We start from the raw sequence: 16,139 nt of genomic DNA, 5'->3' as shown, positions 1-16,139 counted from the left end.
TTAATTTATATCGAAGTTTCGGTACATTTATTGGCTTGATGAATGAAATCAAGAAGTAGGTTGTGTTACTCAGAGAAAGTTTAATTTCTTCCTGAGTGTTTGTGTATTTAAGTGTATTTGTATTTGACAAGCATATGCGATCATTCTTTAATCTCTAATACTAATAATTTACATGACTCCCACTTTTTTGCTGAAACGATTAGTGTTACGTTTTGTTGTTACCCATACTTTGTTATTCCGGATAAAAATGACACTAAAGTATAAATAATTTTGCATTTAGAATAGGTTTGAAAGCGAATGACATTTTCGACTGGGATTTTATACTTTAAATATGTGCTTTTTTTACTGTGATGTGTTTTATAGATTACTGTTAGGTTTAAAAAATCTTTCTCACTTTCCCTAATTTATTTTTCCTTCACTTCCTACTATTTCTAAACAAACTGAAGATCGTATTCATTACACCTACAGCTATTAAAAAACTTTACCTTAAAACGAAAGAATTCTGATACAGCAGCCTAAAGTGGCGCGAATTTTTGAACGAACATATTTTAGGTACATCATGTAAAGAAGGTAATGTCTAGATAATAGCAACGTAGTTGGCGAAACGCGTCGGCAAATATTTAGTGTGTTTTCTATGTCGTGGTTTTTCTACTGCGAATTTCCAAATTTTTTTTAGTACACACCTAATTCACATTACTTTTTACAAATTCTGATAATAATTTTTAAAAGCATGCAAAGAAGTAAAAACATTCGAATTAAAAATTAAAATAATTCCATGATTTTAATCATTTTACCTGATATGGTTACCTATAGTCTGTATTCAAGTCTATATATCAAGTCTAAAAGATAGTGATAATTTACCAGCGAAATACCCCCATAGTAAAAACTTATCATTTTATTGTGACAAACTTTGTGACAATTAATTACATATTTTCTGATGAGGACAGTTGAAGTGACAGACAAGAAAAACCGTAAAAGAGAAAAAAAGGAAGAAGAAAGGTTTGATAAGCGACTTGGAATATTAGAAGCATAACAGGAAAAGAAACAGTATTAATTACCGAATTTGAGCAAGCGAACTTAGATATACTAGGTATAACCGAAACAACAAAGAAAAAACAAGGGGTAATGGAAATGGAAGGGGAACAGCATAGAAAATGCATAGAACGGTGAAGATTTATCTCAGAAAGAATATTACAAATAGTAATGAGATTAGAAGAAAGAGGAAACACAAATATATTGATAGCATATGGACCTAACGAGGACGAAAAAACTGAGAAAAAAGAGGAGTTCTGGAATGAACTAACACACATAGTGGAAAATTTGGTCGCGCGAACAATCATTTTGGGGGACCTAAATGGCAGCGTGGGAAGTAAAAACAACAAGACAATAGAAGTAATGGGAAGGTACGGGAAGGAAAATAAAAAGATATGTGAACGTAAAAATAATAATCAACTTCTGCGTGGACAATAATTTTCTAATTATGAATACCTCTTTTGAGCACAAGCAAATACACACGTACACACGAGAATTACGTAGTAGAAACGAAAAATCAATCATAGACTACATGTTAATAAACAGGGAACATAGTAAAGAAGTATTAGATGTTAGAGTGAAGAGAGGGCCAGAAATAAGGATTCTACGACAACTGGTCGCAAACAATTGATCGCGCGACAATTGATCGCAAGCAACTCGTCGCAGCACAATTGGTCGCACGCGACAATTGATCGCGGCGACAATTGATTGCAGCGACAATTGATCGCACGTAAATTGATCGCAGCGACAATAGATCGTAGGTAAATTTATCGCAGCGTCAATTGATCGCAAGGTAAAATTCATCAGGAAGTATTTTCTTTTATTAAAACTAAATATTTTTTATTCTGAATTTTAAGTTGCAATAAATTTAGCAACCAGGTAAGGTGTAAATATCGAATTAAAAACAATTTGAATATAGATAAGTGACGAAGTTTGTAGTTGCACTTTAAAAATTAAAAAATACGAGCGTAAACACCTTGTTACATAAGATTTTTTATTAATAAATTGTCATTTTGGTTATTTTTCTTTAACAGATTGTTTCTATTTATCTCGTTGCTTATTTTACCTATTATATTATAGGAACTACCTTCATTATAATAAGTACTCAACATAAAAACAAGTGTTTATTGTTCTTAACTAGATTACAGTTATTTAAAAAATCATATTTTTAACAACCTTTAAATTTTAACACATTTTGATACAGAATTGCCTCTATTGTCTATTCTTGTCTTTATACATATCACCAAACAATAAAATTTACTAATAAACTAATAGTACATCTAGAGTATCCATATGCAGCGAATGTAAATTCCACTGGACGGATATAATACTTATTTTAATCCCTTGTAAATTGCAACGGATCTTTTACAGGGTTTGAGAAAGGTTTACGTGTATTGTAAATATATATTGCAAAAATAAAAATAAATAAATAATTTTGTGTTACCGGGAAATCTAAGAAATGTAGGTACTTATGCAACTAAAAACTTATTTTTTAGTTATTATTATGTGACTAGTATTGTACTGAAGAAAAATTCAGTTGTACCATATGTGGGTGTAAAAAAATACATATACAGGGTTAGTCACGAGAAAATTATTTCTGAAAATAATTTTTACGCAACCCAAAATACGAATACCATGTACCACTTGATACTAACTGAATTTAAAATGAAATGCTTAATTCATGATTGCTTTGAGTTTGGCAATGTCATTTTGACAATTCTGGAAAAAGAGGTTACGCGAGTGTCCATGGTGGTACCGCAGCCAGTTGGAGATCTCCGCTGGCGCCGCTAATAAGTTTGTCAGGGCTTGCTTCGAGTGCCTCTTGATCTTTTGCAACCGATTAATGACGAGAAAATTATTTCTAAAAATTCCTTTTACGATAGATATTTCTGTAACGTGTAAAACAGCTCTCAACTGCCCATTCACAATGGACATAAGACATAAGAACGAGCGCATAACATAATTTACGTTTTTGGTTTGTGTCTGGCTTATGCTTATCTACGTTCACAGTGGACAGAGTGAACTCTGTAAGAATTGTTAAACTGCGCAAACGCAGAACGGAATAACTCCCGGCTAAAGATAGAAACGGCTAACCTCAAACTGAGTCAATCAAAATATCTAACCTACAATTTCATACGATATTCGAACTTGACAACTCGCAGTACAGAACAAACTCGCAGTGTGAAGCTTTTATTATAATTTATATAATATAATCAAACGTGTGAAGTGCCAAGTGCCAACAGTCAAAAGGAATTCAATAGCAGCATTCAAAAGTCCCTAGATTTTGACATAATTCGTGCACAAAGTTGAACTTGTTTCAACTTTGTGTACGCACACAAGGATTACATAAAACGTTCATAAGCATAAGAATTATGTTCGTCCACTGTGAACAGGGGTACACGTTTTCCATCGTTTTAACTTTATGTATTTATGTAAGCTTTATGTACTTGTTATGCCTTATGTCCATTGTGAATGGGCAGTCAGATCTAAAAAAAAGGAAGAAATAATTGGTTCGCAGTTTTCCATGAATGACCCTACTACGGGCTGCTACCTGATTTTATTCTTCTCCGCACTTTGCATCCTACAAAAATTTACAACATGGGCTGGAGAAGCCCACCTACATCCGGCAGATTAGGCAAATAATTCTGAGTGAATAGTCGGCCTTCCGAGTGAAAACTTTTCAAACTTCCCAAGCTAAAAATTAGTCACGTCATTGCGAATAACCACTACTCAGTGGCGTCGTCACCCTGGTTGTTTGTACTTTTTAACGGTATTCACTGTTTGTATTACTTGTTACTCGTGATGTATTGATTGATTTAAATATTTTAAATAATATTAATTAATAGAGAATATAAATCTGTTATGTGCGTTGTTTTATTCAACAAATTTTATTCCATGAGCCGCATCAAAAAAAAAAAACTGTACGTCACTGTCATCGGCAGTCTTATCTGGGTAATGAGGGGTACTGTTTATGACACTTTACCGGTTTGGCTCGAAACCATCATTTTAAGTCTGGCACTTCCTCCAGTAGGAGTATATTCCTTTGCTCCATGGTCAAAACTAATCTTTTTACGATCTTGTTTACAGAAATGGCGTAAAAGTGGAGATTGGTATGTAGGTACTTAGCAAAGGGAACGAGATAAATTATTCATTCTGTCGTATCTATAAGCGCCTTATTAACAGTGTGAGCGTTCAAAAAAGTTCTGAATGAAAAAACATCTTTGGTTTTATCATGGATTAAAGATATTCCAGAACTAATTTGTAGTGAGCAAAAAATTGTCTGCAAAGAATGCAATAATCCAATCCAAGATTAATTGTTAATATATAAATTCAAATTTCTTTGCACCAAATTTATTAAAAAATATATATATTTAATTTTTTAAACTATCAAACGTAATGAAAATAATACTTTTTCACTTAAAACTGTAACGAGAGTTTTTTCACGATTTATCTATAACTTTTTAATTTGACAGTTGTAATAATTTTAAAACCATTTTTTATTAAAGAAAAATGACGTCTAACACGTTTTGAAAGCTATTTTTTTCACTCGTTTAATTGACAAACTTTAAACTTGTGAGAAGAAAAGCTTGAATCACTTACTTGAGCGTCTAATCAATAAGACGAATAATCCAAATGAACATTACAGTAGCATACCGACGAGATGTCAGCATTAAAAAAAAATATTTTACAATATTTTCACTTTTTTGCACTTTGGTTTAGTCGGAAATGAGCCTAATAGTTACCGTTTTTATGGAACTCGTATGTATTTATTTTGACACTTTTTTTAGAAATAATGAAATTTTTGAGAATATAGCACATTAATTTATTTTTCTCATTCATAACAATTACTTATTTCTCTATAAACGCTATCATTTTTCGCCTGCGATCAATTGTCGCATGCGACCAGTTGTACTTGCGACGAATTGTGTTGCGATCAATTGTGACTGCGACCAGTTGTCGTTGCGACCAGTTGTCGCTGCGACCAATTGACGCTGCGATCAGTTGTTTGCGATCAATTGTCGCGCGACGAATTGTGCACGACGAATTGACGCGGTACCAGAAAGAAGTAGCGACCATTATATAGTAGGTACTCGCCAAAGTAAAAATCCAAGGAAACTCAACAAAGCGTAAAACACAACAAAACAACAGCCCGAAACCACAAGAAGTGACAAAAACATAATCTGGCGAAAAAAGAAGTGGCTGATAAATACAAGGAAAACTAGAGACAATAATAGCAGGAAAAGATAAGTGTAACACAAATGTTGTCGGAATTCAAAAAAGTTATCAGAGCAAGAGAAATGTTTGGAATAACAAAAATAGATAAGAGGAAAAAACAAACAAACCGGTGGAATGAGGAAATAAAGAAACAAATAAAAGTAAACAAGGAAAAATAGAGGAAGTGTCTGAATAATAGAAACGAAGAAAATTATAATGAATATAAGGAGCAGAGAGTGATTCTAAAAAAGAATGTTAAACGAGCAAAAGAATTAGAATGGAGCAATTTTGGTGGAAAAATTGAAGAAGGCAGCAGAAACAACCAAAAACTATTCTACAAGGTAATGAAAAACCTAAGGAAAGGAAGAGAAAACAATATAAAGCAAATCAGAGATAAGAATGGGATACTAATCAACGATGAAGACAAGAAGATGGATAGATGAAGAGAGTATTTCAAGTAACTACTAAACATAGAAAATACGAGGTTGTAGATCTAAACGAGAGAGTAGAAGAAGAGAAAATTGAGACTGAAGAAGTGATGGAAGCGATCAGAGCAATAAAAAATGGGAAATCAGCAGGACATGACAAAATTACACCAGCAATGATCAAAAGTATGGGAGCAAAAACAACGCAAATGTTGACAAAATTGTACAACAAAGCGTTTCAAGATCGCGAGACACCGGATGATTGGCAAATTGGGGTACCGATATACAAAAGGGAGACAGCAGCAGATGCGAAGACTATAGGGGGATAACCTTAATAAGCATAGTGGCCAAAGTTTACGAGCGAATAATTGATAAGAGACTTATTAAAGTGATAGAATCTAATCTAGAGGAAGCGCAGTGTGGCTTTAGAAAGGGACGAAGCGCACAGGACCATATATTTACTATCAAACAACTGATGAAAAAAGTAGGAAAAAGAGCGGCGAAATATACATGGCATTTTTGGATCTGACAAAGGCGTTCGATGGCGTACCTACACGAATAATTTGGCAGAGTTTAGAGAGGAGAAAAGTCACCGGTAAACTCATGCAGGGTATAAAGAGCCTATACAGCAAAACGTTAAACTATGTGAGAACAGAGAACAAACAATCAAAAAAATTTAAAATGAAAGAAGGACTCAGACAATATGACGGTATTTAAGACAATATACAGACCTAGCCAGTGGCGGCTCGTCAGGGGGGGCCAGTTAGGCCAGGCGGAGTCTGTCACCGAACTTGTCAATTTGCGATATTCATTTTTATTTTAAACGCAAGAATATAATTTAAAGCTATTTTGAAATCACCTGATTTTACTGTTGTTATTATTTTTTTAATTACAAAAAGCGTTATCTAATTTGTTCACTTTCGTTCGGAAGCACAAATCGTGCCGGGAAGTTTGAATATTTTTACTGCGAGGAGCAGTAGCTGAGGCCGGCCGACTACAAGAATAAACATCGAATAATGTCATATCTGCTATCGTTCTCTGTTTAGCAGAATTAAAGAGAAATAGCTATAAAGACTGATACGTGTCTGATACACTCTGATTAACGCGCCTGCAGCAGTGATTGGTCAAATGTCTGGTAAAATCGGCCGGCCTTTTGGCAATACATCAAGTTGTTATAGCGCTATCACCTTCTGTTTGTATAAGTTAGAATGCAATAGCGACGAAACCGTACAATATTCCGTTTCATCACTGCACTTCTGGCGTGCACTTTTCCATGCGGTTCCCCACTACCAGCACCGGCTGGCCGCTATCTGTATATTGTGAATTTCTGCAGTCTTCACGTGGATGAAATTGGTTTAGGTTTGTTTCTAATTTCAGTAACAATGACAACAGTTAGTAAGAGAATTAGTAACTGATTTAAATTTTGATGCTGTTACACATCTATTAAATAATGACTTTCGACTTTTTACGTACGATGATCAATTCCTTGGATATAAAAGAAATGGGCCGTTCGGAGCCGCGCATGCAACATTTAATCGAAGCACGGAGCAATAATAACGTCAGCTCGGGTGCAATAGCATATTAATGATTAATAATAATTAATACAGCATGGTATGAAAATTATGAATGGCTGACGGGGAGCAAGTCAAAAATAGTACATTATGGAACTAGTGGATGAAGTTGAATTTCAACGGCGAGAGTGATTTTTTCACACGAGCGAGTGCAACGAGCGAGTGCGAAAAAGAAACTCGAGCCGTTGAAATTTCTTCATCCGCGAGTTGCATATACTATTTTTTCTAAGAAATTAGGAAATAAATGTTTGTTTATGGTAGGTATTTTATTTTTGAAATACATTAACTGTAATAGAACAATTTGTGCAATTATCACCAATAATATTTACACTTTTATCGTAAGTATTATTTGAACTTGTATCTTTGTTTAAACTTAGTTGGCTGCTTCCTGTATCAATAACTGCACTTGTATCAGATTCGAAAATGCCGCATTGGCAGCATTCAAAATTTCTTCAGAAACTTCGTCAGTCTCACTCATGTTCATTGTTTTCACTTGTGTAAACTAGCAGTATTAAACGTCAAACACTAACGGGTCGTCCAGCCTAGGCGTCATGATTTTCGAAGCGCGCGAAGCGGACGGTGCGGTCGGTGCAGGCGATACGCGACACGTTTCGCTAGCTGCGAAACGCTCAGGCTGGACGACCCGTTAAAATCGTAGACGGCCGAGTATTTTTCCACTAGAGGGTGAAATGAAATTTCATCCACTGCCAGCGATGGGAAAATGACAAACTTCAACCTTAATGAGTAGAAAAACAAACTATTTTGTTGGTATTGTTTAATTTTTGGATATGATGTTGACAATAAATTCAAAAAAACTTCAGAAAAAGAGTTTTGCCTCTGGTCCTCTGGTATGAATGACATATTGAGTTACCGTGCTCTTTTGCCATCTTCCTAATTTCTCAACCCTGCTCCTGATGATGCTACTTACGAAAATGTAGAAGCCTCCGGAATTATTTCTGTCTTTAATTTTAATCATATAGGTACCATCCACATCAGCATATGTTGAACGCAGTTTTTCAGCTTTAAAGCGAATTACAAATTTTATTAGAAACTCCATTAGTCAAAATCGATTATCTAAATTATTCGTTTTAGCAATAGAAAAAGAAGTGCTTACAAACTTAACGGAAGATCAAAAGTTCTATAATCAAGTAATTGACCACTTTGCCAATACAAAACAAAGACGCATGGAATTGGTTTATAAAAATTTCTAATTTACTTTTTTAATTTTGTTTTTTACTAATAAATAGTTGTTGACGTTTCATGTTGTTTTTTATTAGAATGTGTTAATTTATAACTTGAATGTTATTTTCATTTTTATTTGAGTTTATTGTCGTTATTTTATTATTATAGATGGCTTATATTGTATAAGTATATGCTTTACTTTATACCTATTTGAAGAATATTTTTTATTTTGTTTTACCAAGTTGTTAGGACTATATGAATTAACACCATACAGGTAGCAAATTATAGATAATGACTAACTTGAGGTCCCTGGTTCTTGTATTCTATGTCTTAAAACTTTGGGTTACTCACTGCTGGCCGACCCAACCAAAATAGTCACGAGCCGCCACTGAGACCTACAATAATATATGGAAGCGAGAGCTGGGTGTTAAATGATGCACTGAGGAGCAGTTGAATGTTTTAAAAATCGGAAAAATTTATTTTTTTTTTTTAACTTTTACTTCTTGTGCTTCAAAAACTCTCAGAATATGTAAAAAAATATGTAAGCCAAGTGAGGACCAAAAAGAATTTGGAAATTCGCAGTAGAAAAACCATTGACACGACTTAAATTTAACACCATGTAAATTCCTACGATGCATTCATAAAAAACCCACTGTAGGAATATAACGGGTATTCAGTTGAAAAAGTCATCAAGTTGGTGTTGCTTGCTTGATAGAAGAAAACGTAGCGAAAAACGCATGTGCTAACTTGATGGCTAGATTATATGGTTTGGTACCTATTTCTTGATATGAATTGTCTCGTACATATCAAAAGTGGTATAACAGAATTATTTGCTAATGATGAGTGTTAAGTTTATTCACAAGAAGCGCTATCCAAATTGTGAGTTAACATGAATATGATAATAATGCATTAGCTCACTTATAAGTATAAAATTTTATGTTCGACTTCAGAACATGCTAAATATCATTTTGGATAAATGACAAGGTAGGTATTTGTTTTAGGAAATGAATGGGTAAGTCACGTGAGTGCGATAATGTGACACCTTCTGCACTAATGCGGTAATGTAACCTAAATAACTACTTCCTCATTCAAATGAATGTTTTAAGTTAATTTTTCAGTGCTGTCAACAATTGTAGACAAAAAAAAATATTTCGTTGTAAATATATAAATGTTCTTATCTTCTTATTTAAAATGAAAAAAGTTTATTTTCATTGTCTAGTTGATTATTAAAAACCATAAAAATCAGAGCGGTCGGAAATATGCAAAATTTAAACATTCATAGAGAGAAGTTCATTGTAAGGGAACATAAAATGTACTAAATTAATTTGTGTGAATCACCTATACCTACAGTTTTTACTTCCTTAGCGCAAGCTGAGGAATAACTATTGCAATGGATCTATCCGACGAATGGCTAGTTTCATCATTTCTGTACGTGTCGTGATCCCCATAGTACGAAACAGTAAGTTTCCCGTTTCCCTCTATCCGTCTGTCTATCTGTCTGCTGCTTGTCTAGTTTTTACGAGATAGGTAATCTCCGAAACTACCTAATCGATTGTTGTCAAATATTAGATGTATGAATATCATGTAGATGGTAAAACGCTAACCAAAATTTCTCTAATCACCCCCACAAATGATGGAATGACCTCATCTCCAAAATTTACAATAGTAAAGTTATTTAAATTTGATAAAATAACATATATACCCCTGCACTTGTAGTTTATGAATTCGTGTTGAGTTACCCTGGACATTTGGATTCAAAATTGTGTCATATTTTGCAAATTAATTTTGTATGTAACTGCAAAAATATAGTAATGTATAAATAGTTAATCAAAAAGTATCCCTTTATTCCCTCCCAAAAAATTAACGGCATGTCATCACAAACTTTTAACGTATAAATTATAAATGTAACTTAAATTTTATAAAATAACATATTTCTGCACTTGTGATTTTTGAATCCGTGTTTGAGTTTTTACCTTCGATTTCCAGATATGTATTTAGAAAAAAAATCAAAATTGTGTAACATTTTTCATTTTTCATTTAGCTGTGGAAGCGAAAAACCGAAAAATCGAATGATTCGAAATATTTTGAGTCTTTTCTTGTGGTTTATCAATGCATTCATGTATTTTTTTGTTTTATACAGGTTATCACAAAAAAATTCGCAAAGTCAAATTTTATAATTTTTCAAAGAAGCGGGATTTGTTGGCCTGTGCATACTTCAGGGGTGAATGAAGTTCTGTCGAAATAACTTCCCACTTTTTTTTTTAATAATGTAATCAGTAATCTATAAGTAAAGTAATGCAAATTGCAAAAATTCAAAGGCTGCACCAGGCTGCACTGTCACCAACCTAAAGGTCAAATCCGGAATTAGACACACCCATCTGTACCACCCATACCATAATACTTTGGGTTAACTTCAATGCAAGTTTGCATATTTTGCAGTATTATAATTTTTGATTTATTGCTTGTATGATATGTTAGTTCCAAATATGTTATTTTTATTTAGGTATTTACAAATTGTTTAATTTTGCAGTAGGCAACCAGTGATACTGATGTATGTCAACACCATTCTTCCTCCATGGTCACATTGATTAAATACGTATTTAATCATTGATGGTCAACACTAGGTCAACAGTCAACACATATAATATATAAACAGTATAAATTAAAATTGGTCCAAAGTTATTTCGACACAACTTCCCTCGCCCCTGAAATACAATAAAACAAATCCTGCAGCTTGATAAGAAAATAAAAAAGCCAATCAAAACAATTTTGTTAATTTTTGTATATCTTAGGTACTGAAAATTGTGGCATGTTATTCAAAAACTAAGTCAAATAAAGGACTACCTACCACTATTTTACAATATGCTAAACTGCCTTTGAAACAGATCTTATTGTTGCTGATTTTAAAATAAAATGTAAGTGCTTTGTTTCATTCAACTTGTTGCATATCATTGTAATCGCAATTTAACAGTCTATCAAATTCCGTTAAAATGTTGCAATTTAAAAAAAAATAGGTTTTCGTCGCGACAACACCATATGTCCACTATATTTACAGTGTACTAAATTAAGGTTTACCCTTCAAGCTGAAAACAATGGCGTTTATAAAATTTCAATATCTCTATCTGTTCTCAAGATATAAGGCCGCAGATTTAACTGGTACACATAATTAATTATAACAAATATTACTACGAATTGTAAAAGTCAATACCAGATAATAATAATTTAATAATAATAAGACACAATTTTAATAAATACAGTGCTTGTTCAAATTTAAAACCTTTTGGGGTTAAATGTTGTTTTGTTGTATATTCCAAGAAATTTAAAATTCTTATTTAAAACATTTGTAAAATAAACTCCAGCAGCAACCAATGGGAAAACGATTTCGTCGAAATTTTGAGGACCTGGCGCACAATCGACCAATGGGAAAATAGCATATCCTTAATCCTTATGACATGTGATGCCAGCGTCTACGGTCTGTGGTTGCCTACGTCTCTACGTTAATTAGTGCCGTTAGTCGTTAAATGGTCGTTAATGGTCTTGTTATTATATTGTAACAATAATATTAATAATAATAAATTGTGAATTGTGAACAAGAAGGTTTAAATGTATGTACTTATCTTCAATATCTTTGATTGTGAATAACATAACATAACCTCAAATTCGTGATCAAAATGTTCAATCAAAACAATGAAGAAGAAAAGAAACTCGACTGGATGTACAAAGTAAGTCAGCTCATTATTTTATTTTTATTTAGTTAACAGATTAAAATAAATTGGTAGGGCCCTAATAGTACGGTCAGTCGAGAAGAATACCTACTCGGGAGGCCAGTTGACAAAACTTTAGAGCAACTAAACGACGAAGAAAAAGAGAAACAGAAACAGCAAAGTCTCCTTCCTGTACCGAAAAACCGTGTAGAGCACGAATGTATTCCACCATCGATTAGAGATTTCAATAAGCTTGTCCAGGCAGAACAGGTATGTCTAAATCACATGTTTACAACTTACAACAACGATCTAACGTGAACTTTTAGGTGGATTTGTCGACAAAATTGCAAGAGGATCCTCTGGTTGCCATAAAAAAGCGAGAAGAAGAAACTAGGCGGCAATTTTTACAAAACCCTGTTCAGCTGAAAAAATTACAGAAGGCCTTGAAAGCTCAACAAGCAAAAAAGAAGAAGAAGAAGAAAAAGAAGTCAAAACAGTCGAGCGACTCTGACAGCGATTTAGACCAGAAGTTGGCGGAAAAATTATTAGGGAAAAAAAGTAAAAAAGTCAGTAAAAAAGAGCGCCAGCTTGACACAATATTGATCCATAAGTTTGAAGCGTTGAAAGACAAACTCAGCGAAAGTGATTTGCAAGATATTTTAAGTGGTCAGTTCACTGACTGCGACGATAGCAGTGAAGAGGAAAAAGTGAAGAAGTCACGGAAAAAGCGGGAGGAAAGTTCTGATGAGTCTGAGGAAGAACGAAAAGAAAGACGCCATAGAAATGTAGATAGAAACAAGAGTAAAAAAAGACGAGATTCCAGTGATGAAGACAATTCCAAGAAAAAAAAGAGCAAAGGGCGAGAGAGGTCGAAAGTTAATGATCGCGACAAAGAACGTAGACGAAATACTGGAAGAAACAAAAGTCGGAGTAGAAGCCCGCCTAATAAATCAAGTTCTGAGAGTGAACCTGAAAGTAGGCACCGCCACTCGAGACATTTTGACAGCGACGACTCTGATTCTTCCAAAAATAGGAAAATGAGTTATGGTCTTGTAAGTTCTGATGGCAAAAGCATCCCATTATCAAGAAAACTTAGCAGCGACAAGCAAGACATGAAAGACAAAACAACAAAAACGAAGGAAACAACGCCCCCAATTCAAAAACGAAAAGCGCATAAATTAACTGAAGAAGAGAAAGAAAAGTTGAGACAACAAATGATGGAGAATGCAGTCTGGCGCGATAAAGAACGGGTGCATAACGTGAGAAAGTATCGCGAAAGAGAAGAAAAAGAGAAGAAGGAACAGAGTTTTGACCCTGATTTCATCCACAAGCAATTGCTGAAATCTGCTGACAGTAGTAGCGTTGAAAGTAGAATTAAGTCAAATTTAAATAAAATTCAGAGGTCTAGTAGAGACATGGATAGACATTTTTCCAGAAGGTAGTAATGTTTTATTTATATTTTTCACAAAGTGTATATTTATTGTAAAATAAAGCATATTTGTTTAATATTCGCATTTTTGATCTTCTGCAAATGTAACAGCTTTAGCTTTACGTTCCTTTGTCAAGCAGTCATCCTCTGGAGGAAGTTCAGGTTGGGCATTTTCACATATATGTTTGTGCTTTCGGAGTATCCTGTCATAGTATTTTTTGATCTTTTCTTCCTCTGTATCATACTCCGTTGTTGCTGAAATTATATTACATTTTATTTCTTAACTTTTTGTGTTTTTTCTTACCAATTCTTTGTGCTTCATCCTTGCAAGCAAGATCGGGAACGGGTGCTGTTGTAATGGGATATGGACCGTCATTATTTACAGGCTGTATGCCAAATGGTGGCACATTATGTTCTGGTACTACAAGTTCTTCTTTGGGATATTCCTTTTGGAAGGTTGTATCTTCAATAGCAGAAATGCCAAATTTATCCAGGCATTTTTCCATTTCCGTTTGAGTTACTTTTAGGTCATCACCTTTAAAACTTTATAATATTTGGAAGTACTAAAAGTTAAAACGTACCTATAGCATCTCGTTCTTCTTTTTCAATCTGCATCTTATTTTCTTCCATCAACTGATTAATGTCGTCATTAAGATATCCTTTGTTAAACATGAAATTGCGTATATTTTCAATTACTTCACACGGGAATTTACTAGAATTGGCTTGCATGTAGCGGTACACATATAAATCAGCTCCAGTAATAATAAATCGTTGCTGAAACACCGTGATAATAGCACCAATGTAGAAGTCAATAGGGGTGTAGTATTCAGGATCAAGTGGATTAGTACCAGGTTTAGGCAACAAGGTACTTTTTAAATACTTTCCACCAATAATACCAGAATTAATGATTGGCGGTTCGAAAATTTTACAAGTACTGTCGCCTAACGAGTAGTTTAAAATAAAACGTCGAATCGTATCCTCGGGATGAATATCTTCCATCTTCATTTCGTATCTCAGATACTTGTTTGCGTTCAAGATCTGTTTAACCATGTCTTTTCTGGGTGGTCTTGGCAAAAATGTTATCGTGTTTTGCAGCGAATCTTCTAAGCTGCCAATTCCATCGTGCGGCGGGATTTTTCGCTCTGGAGGAGGTTTCGGCTTTTCAGAGACGTCAATGGGAGAACCCTGTTCTATACAAAGAGCTTTTTTGAAGTAGTTTCTGGTGAAACTATCGCAGTCATAAAGAAGCATTTTTCTTCCCAAAACGAATATAGTTTCGCCGACTCGCAGATCTTTCGGTTGGTAATATTCGGTGACTTCTTCGTCAGAGCGTTCGAGGTAGATTGAAGGAAAATTTATCGGCCGATCAGTCCATATCTGCAAGATTTTTTCTTAAATTTGATTTTTTTCGTGTTCTTATAAATTACTTTGGGGAGTTTGGTTTTTCGTAATAGTTGCGAATACGGATCTCTGCCATCGTTTTTGGTATGGATTTCTTTCACTGCCACCGTATCGTCATGAAGAAAGTACATGACTTCATATTTTCTTATGTCACCGTATTCTGAATCGCGGTCATCCCAAATAGCTTTAAATCTGCAACAAAGAAGATATAACACTAATTACTAAGCAGAGTGACCAATTTAAGAACAAACCTGAGCACTTTGCCATCATATTCTAAAAATCGTCTGAAGTTATCATCTGAGGATGGTGTTTTAGTGAAAGTATTGTGACTAGATGAACTCATAAGTCTGCTCTGGGTGTAAGGGTCAGGGGGTAGTTGTTCAGGATCGGCCATTACTAATCCTTGACTCGCCATATATTCCCTAGTAAAACCATCACAGTCTACCAAATGGTAAACCACTCCATAGAATACAATATTTTTTCCAACGCCAAAATCTTTCCAGTGCCAGTACTCTCCTGCCAGATTTTTAGGAACTCTATGTCGCTTTAAAAGTCTTCCTTGGTCGATACCACTATTCTAAAGATAGATCTTTAAATAACCAACCAAGAGATTTTGTTAACTTTGGTAGGTACCGGCGTTCTAGGTTCCATAACAGTTATCGAATCGTCCTCCAAAAAATATATAATGTTGACATGTCTGACCCTATAGTATTCATTAGGAGATTCAACAACCCCCTGCTTGAAAAAAGCTTTAAAGGTGAGGCATTTTTGGTCATATAAGGCAAAATGCGGTTTAAAAATGTTCACAGCGACGGCTTTCGTTTTTCCATACGTAAGTGAAGGGTCAAAGCGAACTGGGTCGTTCGTGTTAATGAATTTTACAGAATTTGCATTTAGTTCTCGATTTCCTATTCCTCTGTAATTGTACTTTGGTACTTTATATCCGTTACACACGTTAAAAGTTTGCGATAAATGAAAACTGGAAAGCTATTTTGGCGTCAGTAAAGAAAAAAATAAATGTAAGTATTTACCGTGGGATCTGTAAACGTTAGTCCCGGTAATTTAGGCAAACCTGCCATTTTCACCACTTAAAAGAAATAAAAGAAACTTCAATTGACCAAACTTCATGTCACCATAGATATTCAAAAGTGGCGCTCTTTGCGTCAATTCAAGTTTGTCG

At 34.3% G+C, this 16,139-nt stretch overlaps 2 protein-coding genes across 2 annotated transcripts; one reads left to right on the top strand and one right to left on the bottom strand.

Moving 5' to 3' along the window:
• The first annotated feature begins 11,886 nt into the window (after positions 1-11,886).
• LOC135122837 (pre-mRNA-splicing factor CWC25 homolog) lies at positions 11,887-13,635 on the top strand. Its single transcript, XM_064047287.1, has 3 exons — positions 11,887-12,147; positions 12,205-12,399; positions 12,456-13,635. The coding sequence occupies exons 1-3, from the start codon at positions 12,097-12,099 to the stop codon at positions 13,569-13,571; spliced, it is 1,362 nt and encodes a 453-aa protein (XP_063903357.1). The 5' UTR covers positions 11,887-12,096; the 3' UTR covers positions 13,572-13,635.
• Positions 13,574-16,082, bottom strand: LOC135122836 (EF-hand domain-containing protein 1-like). The gene is made up of 7 exons (XM_064047286.1): positions 15,991-16,082; positions 15,593-15,946; positions 15,211-15,536; positions 14,986-15,151; positions 14,140-14,935; positions 13,863-14,093; positions 13,574-13,813 (listed from the first exon to the last, which is right to left on the bottom strand). Exons 1-7 carry the CDS (start codon positions 16,036-16,038, stop codon positions 13,632-13,634), a joined length of 2,103 nt encoding a protein of 700 aa, XP_063903356.1. The 5' UTR covers positions 16,039-16,082; the 3' UTR covers positions 13,574-13,631.
• Positions 16,083-16,139: the final 57 nt, after the last annotated feature.

This window comes from Zophobas morio, unplaced genomic scaffold (genome assembly GCF_036711695.1).
Source record: "Zophobas morio isolate AGI-343-1 ecotype UQ-CSIRO unplaced genomic scaffold, CSIRO_AGI_Zmor_V1 ptg000005l, whole genome shotgun sequence".
Classification (NCBI taxonomy): Eukaryota; Metazoa; Arthropoda; class Insecta; order Coleoptera; family Tenebrionidae; genus Zophobas; species Zophobas morio.
The sequence above is the reverse complement of the archived record's forward strand: the minus strand, read 5'-3'. Positions and strand labels throughout refer to the sequence as shown.